Consider the following 14,174-nt stretch of genomic DNA (forward strand, 5'->3'; position numbering starts at 1 on the left):
ACTGACCTGGCTCACTATGTAGCCCAGGCTGGTCTCAAACTCACAGCGATCCTCCTGCCTCAGCCTCCTGAGTGCTGGGATTACAGGTGTGTGCCACTACGCCGGGCCAGTAAGTTCAAAATTTTTAATGGACTATTTTTTTAAACAGTAGGGTGGCTCACAACAAAATTGACTGGAGAGTCCAGAGTTCTGTATAAGTCTGGTCCCCAGGCATGCAAAGTCCCAATAATCAGCATGCCCCACCAGAGTGGCACACTCAGCACAGTCACAGGAGGGTTCTGCTTGCCAGTCAGACCACCGTGCGACGAGGCTTACCCACCACTGTAAACCCACACAGAATGGCCTCGCTGCCCTGCAGGCCCACCCGCCCTGGCTACCGCCCAACCTGTTACTGTCTCTGTGGTTTTGCCTGTTCCATGTCAAAAGAATTTCAGCAAGTTAAGTAAAGATCTAATTAGCTTGTATTCACCATTCATGAATCAGAACACTTTCTGTTCTGTAAAGGAGTTGGAGAGCTCCCACCCGACCATAACAGAGAGGGTTTAGAGATGGGAACAAGGAAGCAAACATAGGAAAAGAAACCGGTAGGTTAACATGAGGTCCTGCAGGCAGCATTTCTTGACGGGGTTAAGCAGGGAGGACTTCCTTGCACACTGCCTCAGCTGGTGGCATCTCCTGTCTGCAGGAGAAATGGTCTGTTTGGAGATCCGCCTGTGTCCTTAAATAGGATTACATGGCCTCGAGCACACGGCTCCTTGTTGGCTTCCTGGGTCTGCCGATTGGGAGGCCTCCTGGGCTGTGGTCTGGAATGTCCTATGGTTGGAATCTGCCTGAAGCTGCCTCACTTGGGTTCTTTCAAGCCTGAGAAAAACATTTGAATGTGCACATTCTGTTTGTGTGTTCTACAAAATATCCAGAAGATTGCCTGCTGAAGCTTGGCGTGTGGGGAGGAGCTGGAGGAGGATGGGACATGCTCTGCCAGCCACGACGTCTGCCAGCCTGGGGCTGAAAGGGTCCCCCACTTCCCTCCTCGTGACTTTTATAACCATGCTAGATGAAGTCTAGAGTGTAACATTAGAAATGGGGCCGGGGCCGGGGATTTAGCTCAGTGGTTCTGCTGCCTGCTTTGCAAGCGCAAGGTCCTGAGTTCGATCCCAGGCACCCAAAAGAAATGGGGGCGGTCAGACACATGGTCTTAAACACTTCCTCGCTGGAGAGGCCAAGTCCTGGGTGTGAGAAGAGAGGCAGAGGAAGTTGGTTGGGCCTGGCACATGCCATTTAACAGATCCAAACCTTGCCATTCACCAGATCTTAAAAATCAGTTTGGTGGTTATCTGTTCTTACCCAGTTTCATCAGTTACTCCCTCCCTCACTGCTTATCAAAAGATTTCTCCCAGTCTTGGTGTTGATGTGCTCCCAGGTGCCCTGGGCCAGCCAGCGAGGCCATCCAGCTCCTGCCTGTAGTAACAGGTTGTCTTCCTTCTCCATCTGGAGCTGTGGTCCCTGAGGAAAGCCTTGGGCCTGTCGCTGTGGAGTGGCAGGGCTGGGACCTGCCGTGCTCCTTCTCTGGAGCCATGGCGACTGTCACAGATGAACTGAAAAATTCTCTTCCTGCTTTCAGTTCTGCTCTTGCCTGGGCACCCTCTCTGAAAGGGGGAGGTAGAAGAGAATGGGTAGAAAGAATGGGTAAGGATGAGGGGCTGCACACGCAAGTGGGTAGGCCAAGCTGCAGGGTCTTCTGTCTGAGGCTCTGGGCTGCGTGGTCTCCATCCCCTTCCCAACTCTGTCCTGTAGGTGGAGGGAAAGCAGCCTGTGTTGTTTAGGGGCTCAGGTGACTCCAGCCTGCTGGCCACTAGCAGCAGTGGTGAGTGACCTTCTGCCTGCGGCTGCAGTTTGCTGACCCCACCCGAGTGCTGGGGACCCTGGGTCAGGAGGTCGTGCAGTGTGTGCTACCTGGGCTCTCTGTGGAGGCCTCTCTGTGCCCACCTAGTCAGGCTGTGTGAAGATGAGGTGAGAAATACAAGGGGAGCTGAGAATCAGGTGTTTCGGTCACGTTTGGGCAGTGGAGGAGCCGTGGTTCCCTGGGGCCAGCTGGGGCAGATGGGGCAGGGGCACTGGTTTAGCAAAGGCAGCTCATCTCAGTCTCCAGGCATGCTTTTTCATAAGGAACTATACAGTTGGGTGTGGCAAAGCACGCCTGTAACCCTATCACTCAGGAGCCTGAGGCAGGAATATTGCCGCAAGTCTGAGGCGAGGTTGGGCTACACAGTGAGTTCAAGGCCAGCCTGAACTACACAGCTAGACCCTGTCTCAAAAAACAAAAACAAAAAAATAAAAAAACCAACCCCCCAACCCAAAAAACCCTACACAAATCCCCAGAACTATATCATTTATATCTCATAGCTTTCACTTCAGGTGTCTAATTTGATTTCCCCCCATATTTTTTAGTGTTGGTGATCTAACTTCTTGGTACTCCTGGGCCAAGTGTTCATTAATTTTTAGGTGATCAGTAGCTGTCAGTAGTTTATTTTATGTTGATTGTATTGATTTTTGCATAGCTGGATATCCGCTGTATTTTTTCCTTATATGAACAGGACCCTTACTACAGATTTAATGACCTTGACTACAGATGGATCTCCTTGGACAACTGGACCTATAGCAACGAATTTAAAATTCCCTTCGATATCAGGTGTGTATATGTTTGTATGTGTACTATACTCATTACTATTTGAGCTTTTTTTCCCTTTGCTTTTGTTTGCTTATGTTGTATATCAGATCATTAACTCAGATTGAATCTTTCACTGTAAGAGTAAATATATGATTTATGTTATGTTTTGTTTAGTCATCAGCCATGACATGGTGTCTTGGGGAAAACATTTTCAATTTTGTTACGGAGTCACCTAGACTTGGCCAATTCTGTGCACAAACTCCTCCCTCCTCTAGTGACCAACCGGGTCCGTACATGTGTAGTACGGATAAGCAGGATCGGAGGTGAAGCGTTTGTTCTGTGTGATGCTTATACTGGGTCCTGAGGTCATGAAAGAAGGTCACATGTTATTTTCAGTAATGTTATGTGTTATAAACAAATACTTCTGTATGAAGCAGAATGTAATCTGAAGGGACATATCACCATTATTATTACATTTATGGTTATTTTGGGTACTGGGGATCGAACTCGGGACCTTGCACTTCTCAGGCAGGTGGCGGGACCACTGAGCTAAATCCCCGGCCCCTGTTTTCCCCTTTTTATTCCATCCGGGCTGCCTATTGGCTGGTGCCACCCCCCCCCAAGAGTGGGTCTTCCCTCTTCAGTGAGCCTATCACTCACACACAGAGCTGTGCTAAACCTATCAGTGGACTAGTCCAGTATCACACCCCATGCTCCTGTCACTCCCAAAGATCCCACTGTGAGTGTCTGAAGCTTTCAGGGGACATCCAGACCTCAGCCATAGCATCCTGAATCTTAATTCCTCTAACATTTCTCTTGGTTGAGCCCCTCCTTCCTCATTTGCAAGTTTCCAGCGTTGCCCGGAAGTGAGTGCCTGGCAGAGGCTGAAGCTGCCTTGTAGCTTTGTCCTTTTGTTCTCCTGTCTTCCCTGTGTAGAGACATCAGACTTACCTGCCCAGAATTCTGATTTTGCCATGATGTGTTCTTGCTCAAGAAGCAGAAGTACCTTTCCTTTTCTTGACACATCAGGCTCCCATCTGCTTGTCCAAAAAGTTCTGCCAGGTGTTATGTCTGCCCCGGCCCTGCCACCTGTCCATCTCGGCCCCAGCTCCCCAGCCCCAAGCTGCATCTGAATCAAGCCTTTTTACTTTAAAGTAATTACTGCTGTGAGTCCGTTCTCTGGATGTTTCCCCTTTACCCAGAGTTTTCTGCTTTTCTTAAAACAAACAAACAGACTTTATTGAGGTATAATTCACATAACAGACAGTTCATTCATTGAAAGTTCAGTTCAGTGGTTTCACAGAATTGTGCAACCATCACCGTAATCAATTTTAGAACATTGTTCTCACCCCAGAAGAGAGCCGTCATCCCACATCCCTACTGCTGTTCCAGGCAATATACTTTCTGGTCTGGAAGCCTCGTTACGTGTGTGGCTCTTTGTGACAGGTGCTGTTACTCAGCACAGTAGTGTCCCAGAGCTTGTCAGAGTTGCTGTACGTATCAGTGCTGAACTCCTTTTTTGCTGAGTGATATTTCATTGCATGGCTATACCACATCTTATTTAATCTCTTCTTTAAGTTTTTGTCTTCCCCTTGAAGTCTTTTTTTTTTTTTTTTTGGTACCAGGGATCAAACTCGGGTCCTTGTGCTTGTGAGGCAGGCGGCGGAACCACTGAGCTAAATCCCCAGCCCCTTGAAGTCTTAATTGATGAGCTAGACTCTGACAGCCCTCATAGCTATTTAGCACAAGCCATCATAGCAGATAGCAGGAAATTTTCTGTTTCCTGTGTGTTAGGTTTGGTTGACATCTGGATTGCAGACCCCTTAATTCAGATTCCCGGCAGGGCTGGATACTGGGCACATAACATTCATAAATACTAGTTGGTGCTTAACATGTTCTCTTAGCATCAGTATGTATAATAGTTTGTGAAAACATCTTTGTCCGTTGTTTATCTCAGTTCTCATAAGAACTTTGTGAATTAACTAAATAAAAATCACCACATGGGCCAGGGATTTAGCTCAGTGGTTCTGCTCCCTGCCTTGAAAGCACAAGGTCCTGAGTTCGATCCTGGTATAAAAAACAAAAACAAAAAAGCACCACATTTGGAAATTATAGGTGCGCTCTTGACGTTGTGGCAATTGACTGATATACCATGGAGAAAATTAAACTGGGTTACTCAAAAGAACATGTGTTAGTTAAATCAATACTCCTGAAAATTGTACTGGAAACTTGCTGTTTAAGATGTTTTGTTTTTTTTTCCCCTGTGAAATGTTTACTTTTTTAGTTCTTCACTAATTACAAAAAGACTTATCTAAGTTAATGTTTTATGCATCTTATTTTTTTAAAAAAACTTTTCTTTGTTTTAGCAAGTGGCAGAAAGTCAGTTTGATTTTTGAGGGAGTTGATACAGTGGCAGAGATCCTCTTCAATAATGTCTCTATTGGGAAAACAGACAGCATGTTCCGTCGATATGTAAGTACATAACCACACTGGGCGAAAGCCCCGTGCGTGTGTCTGAGAGCGGAGCAAGGTGTGTTCGTACCTGGCTGCGCCACAGGTGTGAGCGCTTTGAAGCACTGGCTGGGAAACTGACTGTACTTCTCGGTGGCCGCACTGAAGGATGATGGAAACCTCTCCAGGCCCAAGGAGGTTAGCATGGGGCTTGAGAAGTGAATTCTGAGAGTGGTCGGCAAGTGCTGCGTGCACAGAGAGTGTTTGATAGCCCTGCTCTTTTCTCTCCTCTCTGGGGATACAGCTTTTCGTGTGCAGTGACAATTGGCAAATTATTTTTCAAAGAAGATAGTTTCTTTCTGGAAAATTCCATTAGGAGCTTGTATCCCGATCTCCCTTCCCTTTCAAGGTTAGCCTTTTTTGAACAAAAGTAGCGTGTGATCCGGGGACTCACGCAGTATGTTCCGGGAGTCGGGTTGGCTCGAGGTGTCTCAGAACCCTTGGCGGCTCAAGGCCGCATGCAAAGTGCTGGAGAATTTTGCTGTTTCCCAGTCTGTCCTCCTGTCAGGAAAAACAGGAGAAACTAGGAAATTGCCTGGCCAGGAGAACAGGCTCAGTGAGAGCGGAACGCGGGCACTTGTGTGTACCGTTTCTGGAGAGGTGCTAGGCCGAGGAAGCCAGCCCTGGATTCGAGCCCGTTTACGAATCTGCCTCGCGTTCTACCCTTGCCTGAGGTTTTACCCGGTCTCCCCGGCTTCAGAGCTTTGACATCACCAGCGTGGCCAGAGACGTGAACTCCCTGGAGCTGCGCTTCCAGTCGGCCGTGCTGTACGCGGCACAGCGGAGCAGAGCCCACGCCGGCTACCCGGTGCCCCCCGCCTGCCCCCCGCTCGTGCAGAAGGGCGAGTGCCACGTCAACTTCATCCGCAAGGTAGCGCTGTCCGGTCGGGGCTTTGAGTCTGAGGATGGGACTACTGGGGAGGAAATGCTGCTTGAAAACTCACCTTGCTGGTTCAGCAGTGGAATTTTTCCAGACCCCAAAATAGGACTCAAACATTTGTTGTTTTTGTTTTTTGTTCTGTTTTTGGTACCAGAGATCGAACTTTGGACCTTGAGCTTGCGAGGCAGGCGGCAGAACCACTGAGCTAAATCCCTGGCCCAGGACTCAAACATTTGAAAGAAGCTAGTCATGGTGGCACAATCCTATAATCCCAGCACTGTGAGGCTGAGGCAGGAGGATTGCCACCAGCCTGATATATGTAGTGAGATCCTGTCTCCGAAAAAATTGAAAGAAGAGCCAAAAGGTTATCTGACTTTTGGTAGAGAATCTTTATCTTTTTAGATCTTCTTCCTGAAGCATGTTTCAGGACTTAGATGACATCAGAAAAAGAAGAAAAGTTTGTGAGTGGTCATGTGACTTTACAGATTAATTTTTAACATTTATGACACTTGCCACCAGCTGTGAGAATGTGTCAGTGATTCTTGTGACCAGGCAGTCTTTTGCAAAGGTAGTGTTTTTGCTGACGCAGTCTCACATGTGACTGCTAGGTTCTCATAAAATCTTAACCAAAAAAAAAAAAGAAAAAGAAAAAGAAAATCACATAGGTGGTTGTTTTCCTTCGATTCATTTTCCAGTCTAGAGGACTTGGATTTATCCTACTGCAGGACTGTGTTAGTATTCTAGGTGGCATTAGGGTTTTTTCCCCACTGTGCTGGTGGAGATTGAACTGAGAGCTTTGCCTCAGTTCAAAGCTCAGTACTAGAGCTAAGTAAGCACCCTGGTACTAATCAGTACCCTGGTCCCTTTCACTCTTTTGGAAGCTGGGTCTCGCTAAGCTGCCCAGGCTGGCCTCTAACTTGGGATCTTCCTGCCTCAGCCTCCCGAGTAGTTGGGGTTACAGGTATGCATTTCCATGTAGGTCTTCATATTTAGTCTTTAGGAAGAAATGTACTTGTCCTTCACTGAACCTTTGACCCTTCCACTCCCTCCACATGGACATAAGTCCCCTATGTCTTTGCTTCCTTCTTGGTCCTACCTAGGTGGGGTCCCCAGCTTTTCAGCTCCCCCTTACTGGTGCCTGGCACCGTCCTCTTGCTTCTCCGCTCAGAGTGACACCACCTCCATCCTTAGGCTTTAGTGCAGTGATGGTGAACCTTTTGAGGATGAGGGCCCAAACTGCAACCCAAACCCACTTATTTATATCTGAGCACCAACACTGCAGTTAAATCTGAAGACTGAGGTTTTGGTTTAGGAAAAACAACCCATACATTAACATCCTTTGTCGTAGAAGAAAGACAAATGCATACACGCCAGAGGTTCTCCACCATTGTTCTAGTGGCTGGAGACGACTGTCTGGATCAAGCCCGCAAGGGAGGGTGCTGCGCAAAGGCGAACAGGATAATTGTGGGCCACAAGAGGGCTGTCCACGGTGTGGACCCTCACACCCACTGTTATGGGCTGAATTACGTCCTCACGATTCCGGTGTTGAACTCCTAGCCTCTGAGCTCCAGAATATGCCCATATTTGGTGATAGCCTTTAAAGAGGAGATTGGGTCAGTTGAGGAGGTTAGGATGGGCCAGATTTTGGATGACCGGTGTTGCTTTGGACAACACAGAGGCCCCAGGGATGCTCAAGCACAGCACGTAGTGAGAAGGGCCATCTGTAGGCCAAGCAAGGATGTGGAAGAAGCCACACAGTGGTCTTGGACACGTGGCCTCTGGAGCCCAGAGGAGAAGTCTGGTTTGGCGAAGCCACTTGCTGGGGCATTCTGTTACAGTAGCTGTAGCAAACTTGTGTGTTCGTGTAACACTAGGGAGGCAAGCATCACACTGTGCACACCAGTGCAGTCAATGCAGTCTTCTCCACTCACGTGACAGGAGCAGTGTTCCTTCAGCTGGGATTGGGGCCCGTCCTTCCCCACCCAGGGCATCTGGAGAGACGTCAGCATCGAAGCCTACAACCTTTGCCATCTGACCCACTTCACTTTCACCCCCGTCTACGGTGAGCTGAGCCCAGTGCCTCCGGCGTTTCTTTCTTAGTCTCCTCCCTGGTGAAAAGATGGGTTCATAATTTGAAAGTCCCGGTGTATTTTGCAGAGAAGTAATGGATACAGACTGTGGTCTGTCATGAAAATTACAATATAAAGCAGGGAAGTAGGCAGATAGCTCTAGCGTATTAACAAAGAAAGAAGGGAGGGAAGGCATTTCCAAAGCTTCCTGGGTTAAGTAATCTGTTTTGAAAAGGTGGGGCATGTGGCTTGTCTTCCTTTCTGTCACCCCATGGTGGGTGACAGTCCTTGGTCTGTGCCCATCTGGGTTCCAACTTTCTCTCCTTCCTGTTACCTCTGTGACTAAGGTGCCTCTGAGGCACAAATGAATGGAAAGTCAAGAAGGCACAAAGTCTTGCAAAGTGAAGAATGCTGCTTTTTCCGCTGAAGGAGCTACTTGCCATAAGGAGCATTGAAATGAAACCTCGGAAATCACACAGACACCAGTCAGTGCCTTAGGGTCTGGGTGTTTGTTGGGCTCTTTACTTACCCTGGGCTACTTTGGCACAGACTGGATGCATGTGGCCATAGACCGGAAGTCTTGTGCTTGTGGCCATTGCTCAGTGTGCCACACGGTGTGGGATGGGAGGGTGACAGGAAGGGTGACCAGGTTGCACAAGATTGTTATGGCCTTCCAGGGTGAAGCCAGTGGCTCAGAAAGAAACCGAAAGGAAGGTAGAGGCGAGGGTGATGGCAGGTGATGATTGGGGCTCTCAAAGTGCTCACTTACCCTGCAGGACAGGTCAGTGGGAGGAAGCATCATCTCCCTGAGATCCCAGTGACCCTTGGGCCAAATCTGAAGGCTGAAGTCAGAAGCGCCGAGATACAGTTGGTGACTGAAGAGCTTCTTTAGCTCTGTGGGTATTTCTAAAGTTTAGAGAGGCATTAAGACATCCAAGGTCAATTGGATTTTTCAGAGTGTCTCAAACTATGCTTCCAATAGAGAAATACTATACAGTGAGACAGGGCCTTGCCTTGCCTCCATTTTTTTCCTCTATATTTTTTGGAAATGTAATAGTTTACGCTACTGGGCTCTTGCCCAATATATCAAAATGTTTTGTAACTGAACTTGTGACCTCTCAGGAATATTGTTAGCTCCACCCCTCTCAAGAATGTTCCAGTAAGTCCTGCCCCCTCACAAGACTGCTCTGTTAAGCTCCACCCCCCTGCTTCAGGAATGTTCTGTAACTCCACCCCTCTGCTTCAGTGAGCATGCTCACCTACCCTGTATATCCCTATATAAGGACGCTCTCGTTTCTGGTAGAGGGCTCAAACTTTGAGTATGAGTTCCTCTGAGCCTGCGGCATAAATAAAGGTTTTTCTCCACCTTTTTGAGTGACCACTGATTTTTTGAGTCTTCAAATTGCAGTAGCTAAGACCCAGAGCTGTAGCACTGAGCTATTCTGCTTTGCCACAACACTTCTACAAGATAATCTAGATGAAAGGTTTTAACAACGAAGATCAAATAATGGTTGATTCTCCCCATTCCCCATTCCCACCCTTTGGTTTTCTATAGTGTGAGTCTGTAGGTTGAGTATCCCTAACCCAAAAATACAGAATCTGAAGTGCTTTAAAATCCAAAGCTTTTTGATTGCTGATATGGTGTCACAGTGGAAAATTCTATGCCATGAAACTGTTTCATACATAGAATTGTTAAAAACACCATGTAGAGGGCCAGTGATTTAGCTCAGTGGTTCTACCGCCTGCCTTGCAAGCACAAGGACCTGAGTTTGATCCCTGGTACCAAAACAAAAAACAAAAAACAAAAAAACACCATGTAGATTTACCTCCAGGCTACATGTATAGTGTATACTTGAAATTTGAATTTTGTATTCAGAGTTGGTTTCCCCCCCCCAACATATTTCATTATGTGTCTGCAGATATTTAAGACTCTGAAAAAACCTGAGGTCTAAACCACTTCTTGCCTCCAGTCTTTGGGTAGGATATTTAATCTGTAATAGAGCTTAGTAGAAGAAAGTGTTGGAAGTAGCAAAGAACTCTTTATTTAATGATTGTGAAGTTTAATAAGTTTTTTAAGGCAGTTTGCAAAAAAGGCTATAAGTTCCAGGTATTCTGATACCTGAGAAAAATTTGAATAACACTGCTTTGAAGTTTTAAATGTGAAGTGAAACATTTCTTTCTCAATATGTTTCATTAGACAGAGTTCAGTCTCTAAGAACTAAGTGAATTGTATTGGAATTAATTCAGTTTACATGATGCTTAAGATCCAATTTGAGTTCAGGGTAATCAATTTCCCATATCAGCTACAGTTTTGATTTTATGGTTACAACATACCATATATTTAACATAGAGAAAAGTACATCTCCTTGTCATGAGCTGTGCTTTGTGGACTCTAAGCAGTAATTCTCATATTTCTGATTAATTTAATAGCTATCAATTTGTTTATTTGGTGTGAGGAAGAAAATTGAATCATAAATTTATGAAAGCATCAGGGAAAGAGCTGCCTTTAGTTTTTTCAGTATTTCTTTTTCTTTCAGCTTTTATCTGAAAGACAGCAGTCACTGGTAAAGTTATTAGATATTTAATGTTTGGAAAATAGTAGTATAAGATAATGTAGTATGGATTTTTTTCCCATGTTACTGGAGATTAAACCGAGGGTCTTTACACTGCATCACATTCCCAGCCCTTGTAAAATATTTTAAATTTTGAGACAGGTCCTTGTTAAGTTGAGCTGCCCAGGCTGATTGCAAACCTCCTGCCTCAGCCTCCCAAGTGCTGGGATTCTAGATGTGTATCATCAGGCCTGGTTTAAGTCTGGATACTTTTATGCATTTATTTGGTATACACTATGAAGCAGGCACTGTGGGACTTACTAAAAATTGAAAAATTCATTGATAACTAAAAACATTTTTATTTATAGTCAAATATATTCTTTATTTTTTGTACCAGGGGTTGAACTCAGGACCTTGCACTTGCCAGGCAGGCACTGTGCCACTGAGCTAAATCCCCAGCTCCAAATATATTATTTTTACAATTTGATGTAAATGAGATTAGTGAGACCTACTGCAAACAGTAGATGCCTCTGTAGTAGTATTACAGTATTTTGTTTGTCTACTCAAGTGCCTTTTCTAAAATTTCTGTATTGAGCCTCTGTTGTACATGAGGTAAGGGGGAACGTAGTTGTTAAAACAAACTAGTGATTTTACCCAATGCAACATGAAGGGCTAAATTGTCTGTGTTATGGCTTGTGTTTGGATGTCCCCTTGAAGCCTCATGCGGTCATAGGTGGGGCTTGTTCAGAGGTGGCAAGATCTAGGGTATGTGACTGATTTATGGTGCAGTGCTAGGATTAAGGGTGCTAAGACTAAGGGTGAATGATTACTAAATCAGTCCAGTGATTGGTTTGCCACCTCTCTATTCTCAGGAGTGTAGATAGAATGTAAAATGGGCAGAAAAAAGCTGCTAAGGTCCCTTGCTTGCTTGGCTGCCTTCTGCCCTCCATGAACTGTTTCTCCTCTGCGATGCCTGTGTGCTGTGCCTCTGCCCTAAAGCTAGCCAATTATGGACTGAAACCTCTACAAACTGTGAGCTGAATGAACCTTTCCTACTTTAACTTTGGGTATCCAGTATTTTGTCTCAGCAACGAGAACAATAACTAAGACACTGTGAGGCACTTTCTGTTTCCTCCCTGTGGAGGTTAGAAAGAGATCATCTTTTTTGCTTTCTCAAATGTTCAGTTTATTTCTTAATTAAAAAATTAATGCATTTCCTCCTGAAGATCAAATGACAAATCGTATGTTCCTAACTTAGTTGTGCATGGTGTGGCAGAAAGAGAGCTTCTTAGCTTTAATGTTTAATCTGAAGTGGAGTAGCTTGGGGACCCAGGCTGGACTTGGGGCATGAGGTATGGGGAGGGCGTTTGAGGTGGGGTCTGCAGCTCCAAATAAGAGGACGTTGATAAACAAATAATCCATGCAAAATGCAGGCTCTGGGTGGTGGGGGAGAGAGAGAGAGAGAGAGAGAGAGAGACTGACTGACTTCCGTTCCTTCATCAGTTGTCTTGTGAGTTGTTCCTGTTGCTTAGGGAGGGATGACCGCCTATTTTTAAGAACATTTCAGAAGGTTGTGGAGATAGTTAAAATGCACAGTGAGTGCGCTCTGTGGAAACGCTGTGCTTTCGGCCATCTGTTACCACACTCAGGAGAAGATAACACAGTTGAGGCCCAGCGTGAGGGAGGCAGGCAAGGAGGACCTGTGGCTACGGCCACCTGTGCCTAGCTGCCGTGAAACTGCACCCTGTGCTCAGTGGGCTGCAGTCTCTAACGTTTCTACTTCCAGAAAGGAAAACATTCGACATCTTCTGCTCTGGAAGGTCGTTTAGGTGATTGCACGTGGTTAATCGAGGAGCAACAAAATCTGAGTCACACACCGGAAACAGGGAGTCAGCCTGTTTTTTAACGCATTTCCTGATCTTTCAAGTGATCCTCATTTGCAGCATCTTCCACAGTTTTGGAGATGGTATTGTTCTTGTCCTGCTGTGCCTTGCATTTCAGACCTCTGGGGGAGTCATCAAGTCACACAGTTTAGGTTAGAAAAGCAGGCCCAGTGGCACTGTCTTGACATTCAGGAAACTGGCCTTTCACAAAACAAGCACTCAGCTTGATTCGGACCAGGACCACTACCCTCCCAGAAGTTAACAATTCAAAGCAAGTGCCTTGGACTAGCAGGAAAATTACTGGTTAACTGAGACTTTGTGCTTTGTAACTTAACTCTTTACTTTCCCGCGTGGTTTTGTTGCTGTTTAGAATGGAGTTTAACCTTTCTAGATTAAAAGATGTTTCCATGGACGTTGTACTGTGGAGTGCTTACTGGTTTAGAAGTGGCTTTGGCCTTATTTCCACCAAACCCCGAAGACTGCAGGGATAATTTTGCTTTTTCTCTTTGTGCTCTAGATAACACTGCCCAGGTGTGGAGTGTTGAAATAGAATCTGCTTTTGACATTGTCAGCTCAAAGCCAGTTCACGGCCAGGTGGTCGTGGCCATCCCTAAACTGCAGACACAGCAGACCTACAGCCTTGAGCTCCAGCCTGGGGAGAGGATTGTTGAGCTCTCTGTGAAAATTAACAAGGTGAATGCTGGGGCTTCCTGAGACACAGGAGGAAAGTAACAGCTGTTCAAAGGAAATGGGTAGGAAGAAGGGACTGCGTATGGAAGAAAAGCTGCTTTCTCCGTTTAATATTTTCCCCTACTTAACCTCTCAGATAGTTTGTGGGAGTGTGAGCTAAGGAATGACTTTCCCAATGTTGTAGATGGGGTTGATACATTTTCACTCTGTAGTTCAGGCTGGCCTTGAACTCACAGCGATCCTCCTGCCTCATCCTCCCAAGTGCTGGGATTATAGGTGTGTATCACCATTCCTGATATGATTTTCCTCAATGTTTTTTTTTTTTTTTTTTTTTTTTTTTTTTGTACTGGGAATTGAACTCAGGGACTCACACTTACCAGGCAGAGGCTGCACTGCTGAGCTACATTCTCAGCCCTCCAACACCATTTGCTGAAGAGCCTGTTTCTTCCTCTGAGTGGTCTTGGCATAATTGTCAAAGACCACTTGACTATATGTGCAAGGGCTTTTTTTTTCTGGTATCTGTATTCTGTTCATCAGTCTGTCTTTATGGCAGTGACACATTTTAATGTAGCTCAGGCTGGTCTTGAACTCACAGCAATCCTCCTGCCTCAGCCTCCTGAGTGCTGGGATTACAGGCGTGAGCCAACATGCCTGGCAATTTTCCCCAATGTTAAGAGTAAGAAGATGGAGGAAATGTGATTAATTTGGAAACCTTTCCTCTTGAGAGATTGGTAATATTCTATTTTTTCCTCTTGTACTAGCAGCACCCGAAATGCAGTGTATATTTATTATGCACTGTATTTAAGTACAGTGATTATTTTCGCTATTCATCAGTTACTTTGAGTATTGGTGCTATTGCCTGGAGAGATGTAAAAGAAATGTCTGCCTCTGGATGGGGAGGAGGTGACAGTCCAGAGAATG

General features: G+C 45.8%; 1 protein-coding gene across 1 annotated transcript in view; it reads left to right on the top strand.

Moving 5' to 3' along the window:
- The first annotated feature begins 2,594 nt into the window (after positions 1–2,594).
- Positions 2,595–14,174, top strand: part of Manba (mannosidase beta) — a 53,813-nt gene continuing 42,233 nt past the window's right edge. Inside the window, exons 1-5 of the mRNA XM_010641586.1 lie at positions 2,595–2,689; positions 5,035–5,140; positions 5,880–6,050; positions 7,998–8,121; positions 13,081–13,256. Coding sequence (XP_010639888.1) covers positions 5,126–5,140; positions 5,880–6,050; positions 7,998–8,121; positions 13,081–13,256 — 486 coding nt within the window. The 5' untranslated portion in view covers positions 2,595–2,689; positions 5,035–5,125. The remainder of the gene's footprint in view (positions 2,690–5,034; positions 5,141–5,879; positions 6,051–7,997; positions 8,122–13,080; positions 13,257–14,174) is intronic.

This window comes from Fukomys damarensis, unplaced genomic scaffold, assembly GCF_012274545.1.
Source record: "Fukomys damarensis isolate Sample0158 unplaced genomic scaffold, DMR_v1.0_HiC HiC_scaffold_25, whole genome shotgun sequence".
Taxonomy (NCBI): domain Eukaryota; kingdom Metazoa; phylum Chordata; class Mammalia; order Rodentia; family Bathyergidae; genus Fukomys; species Fukomys damarensis.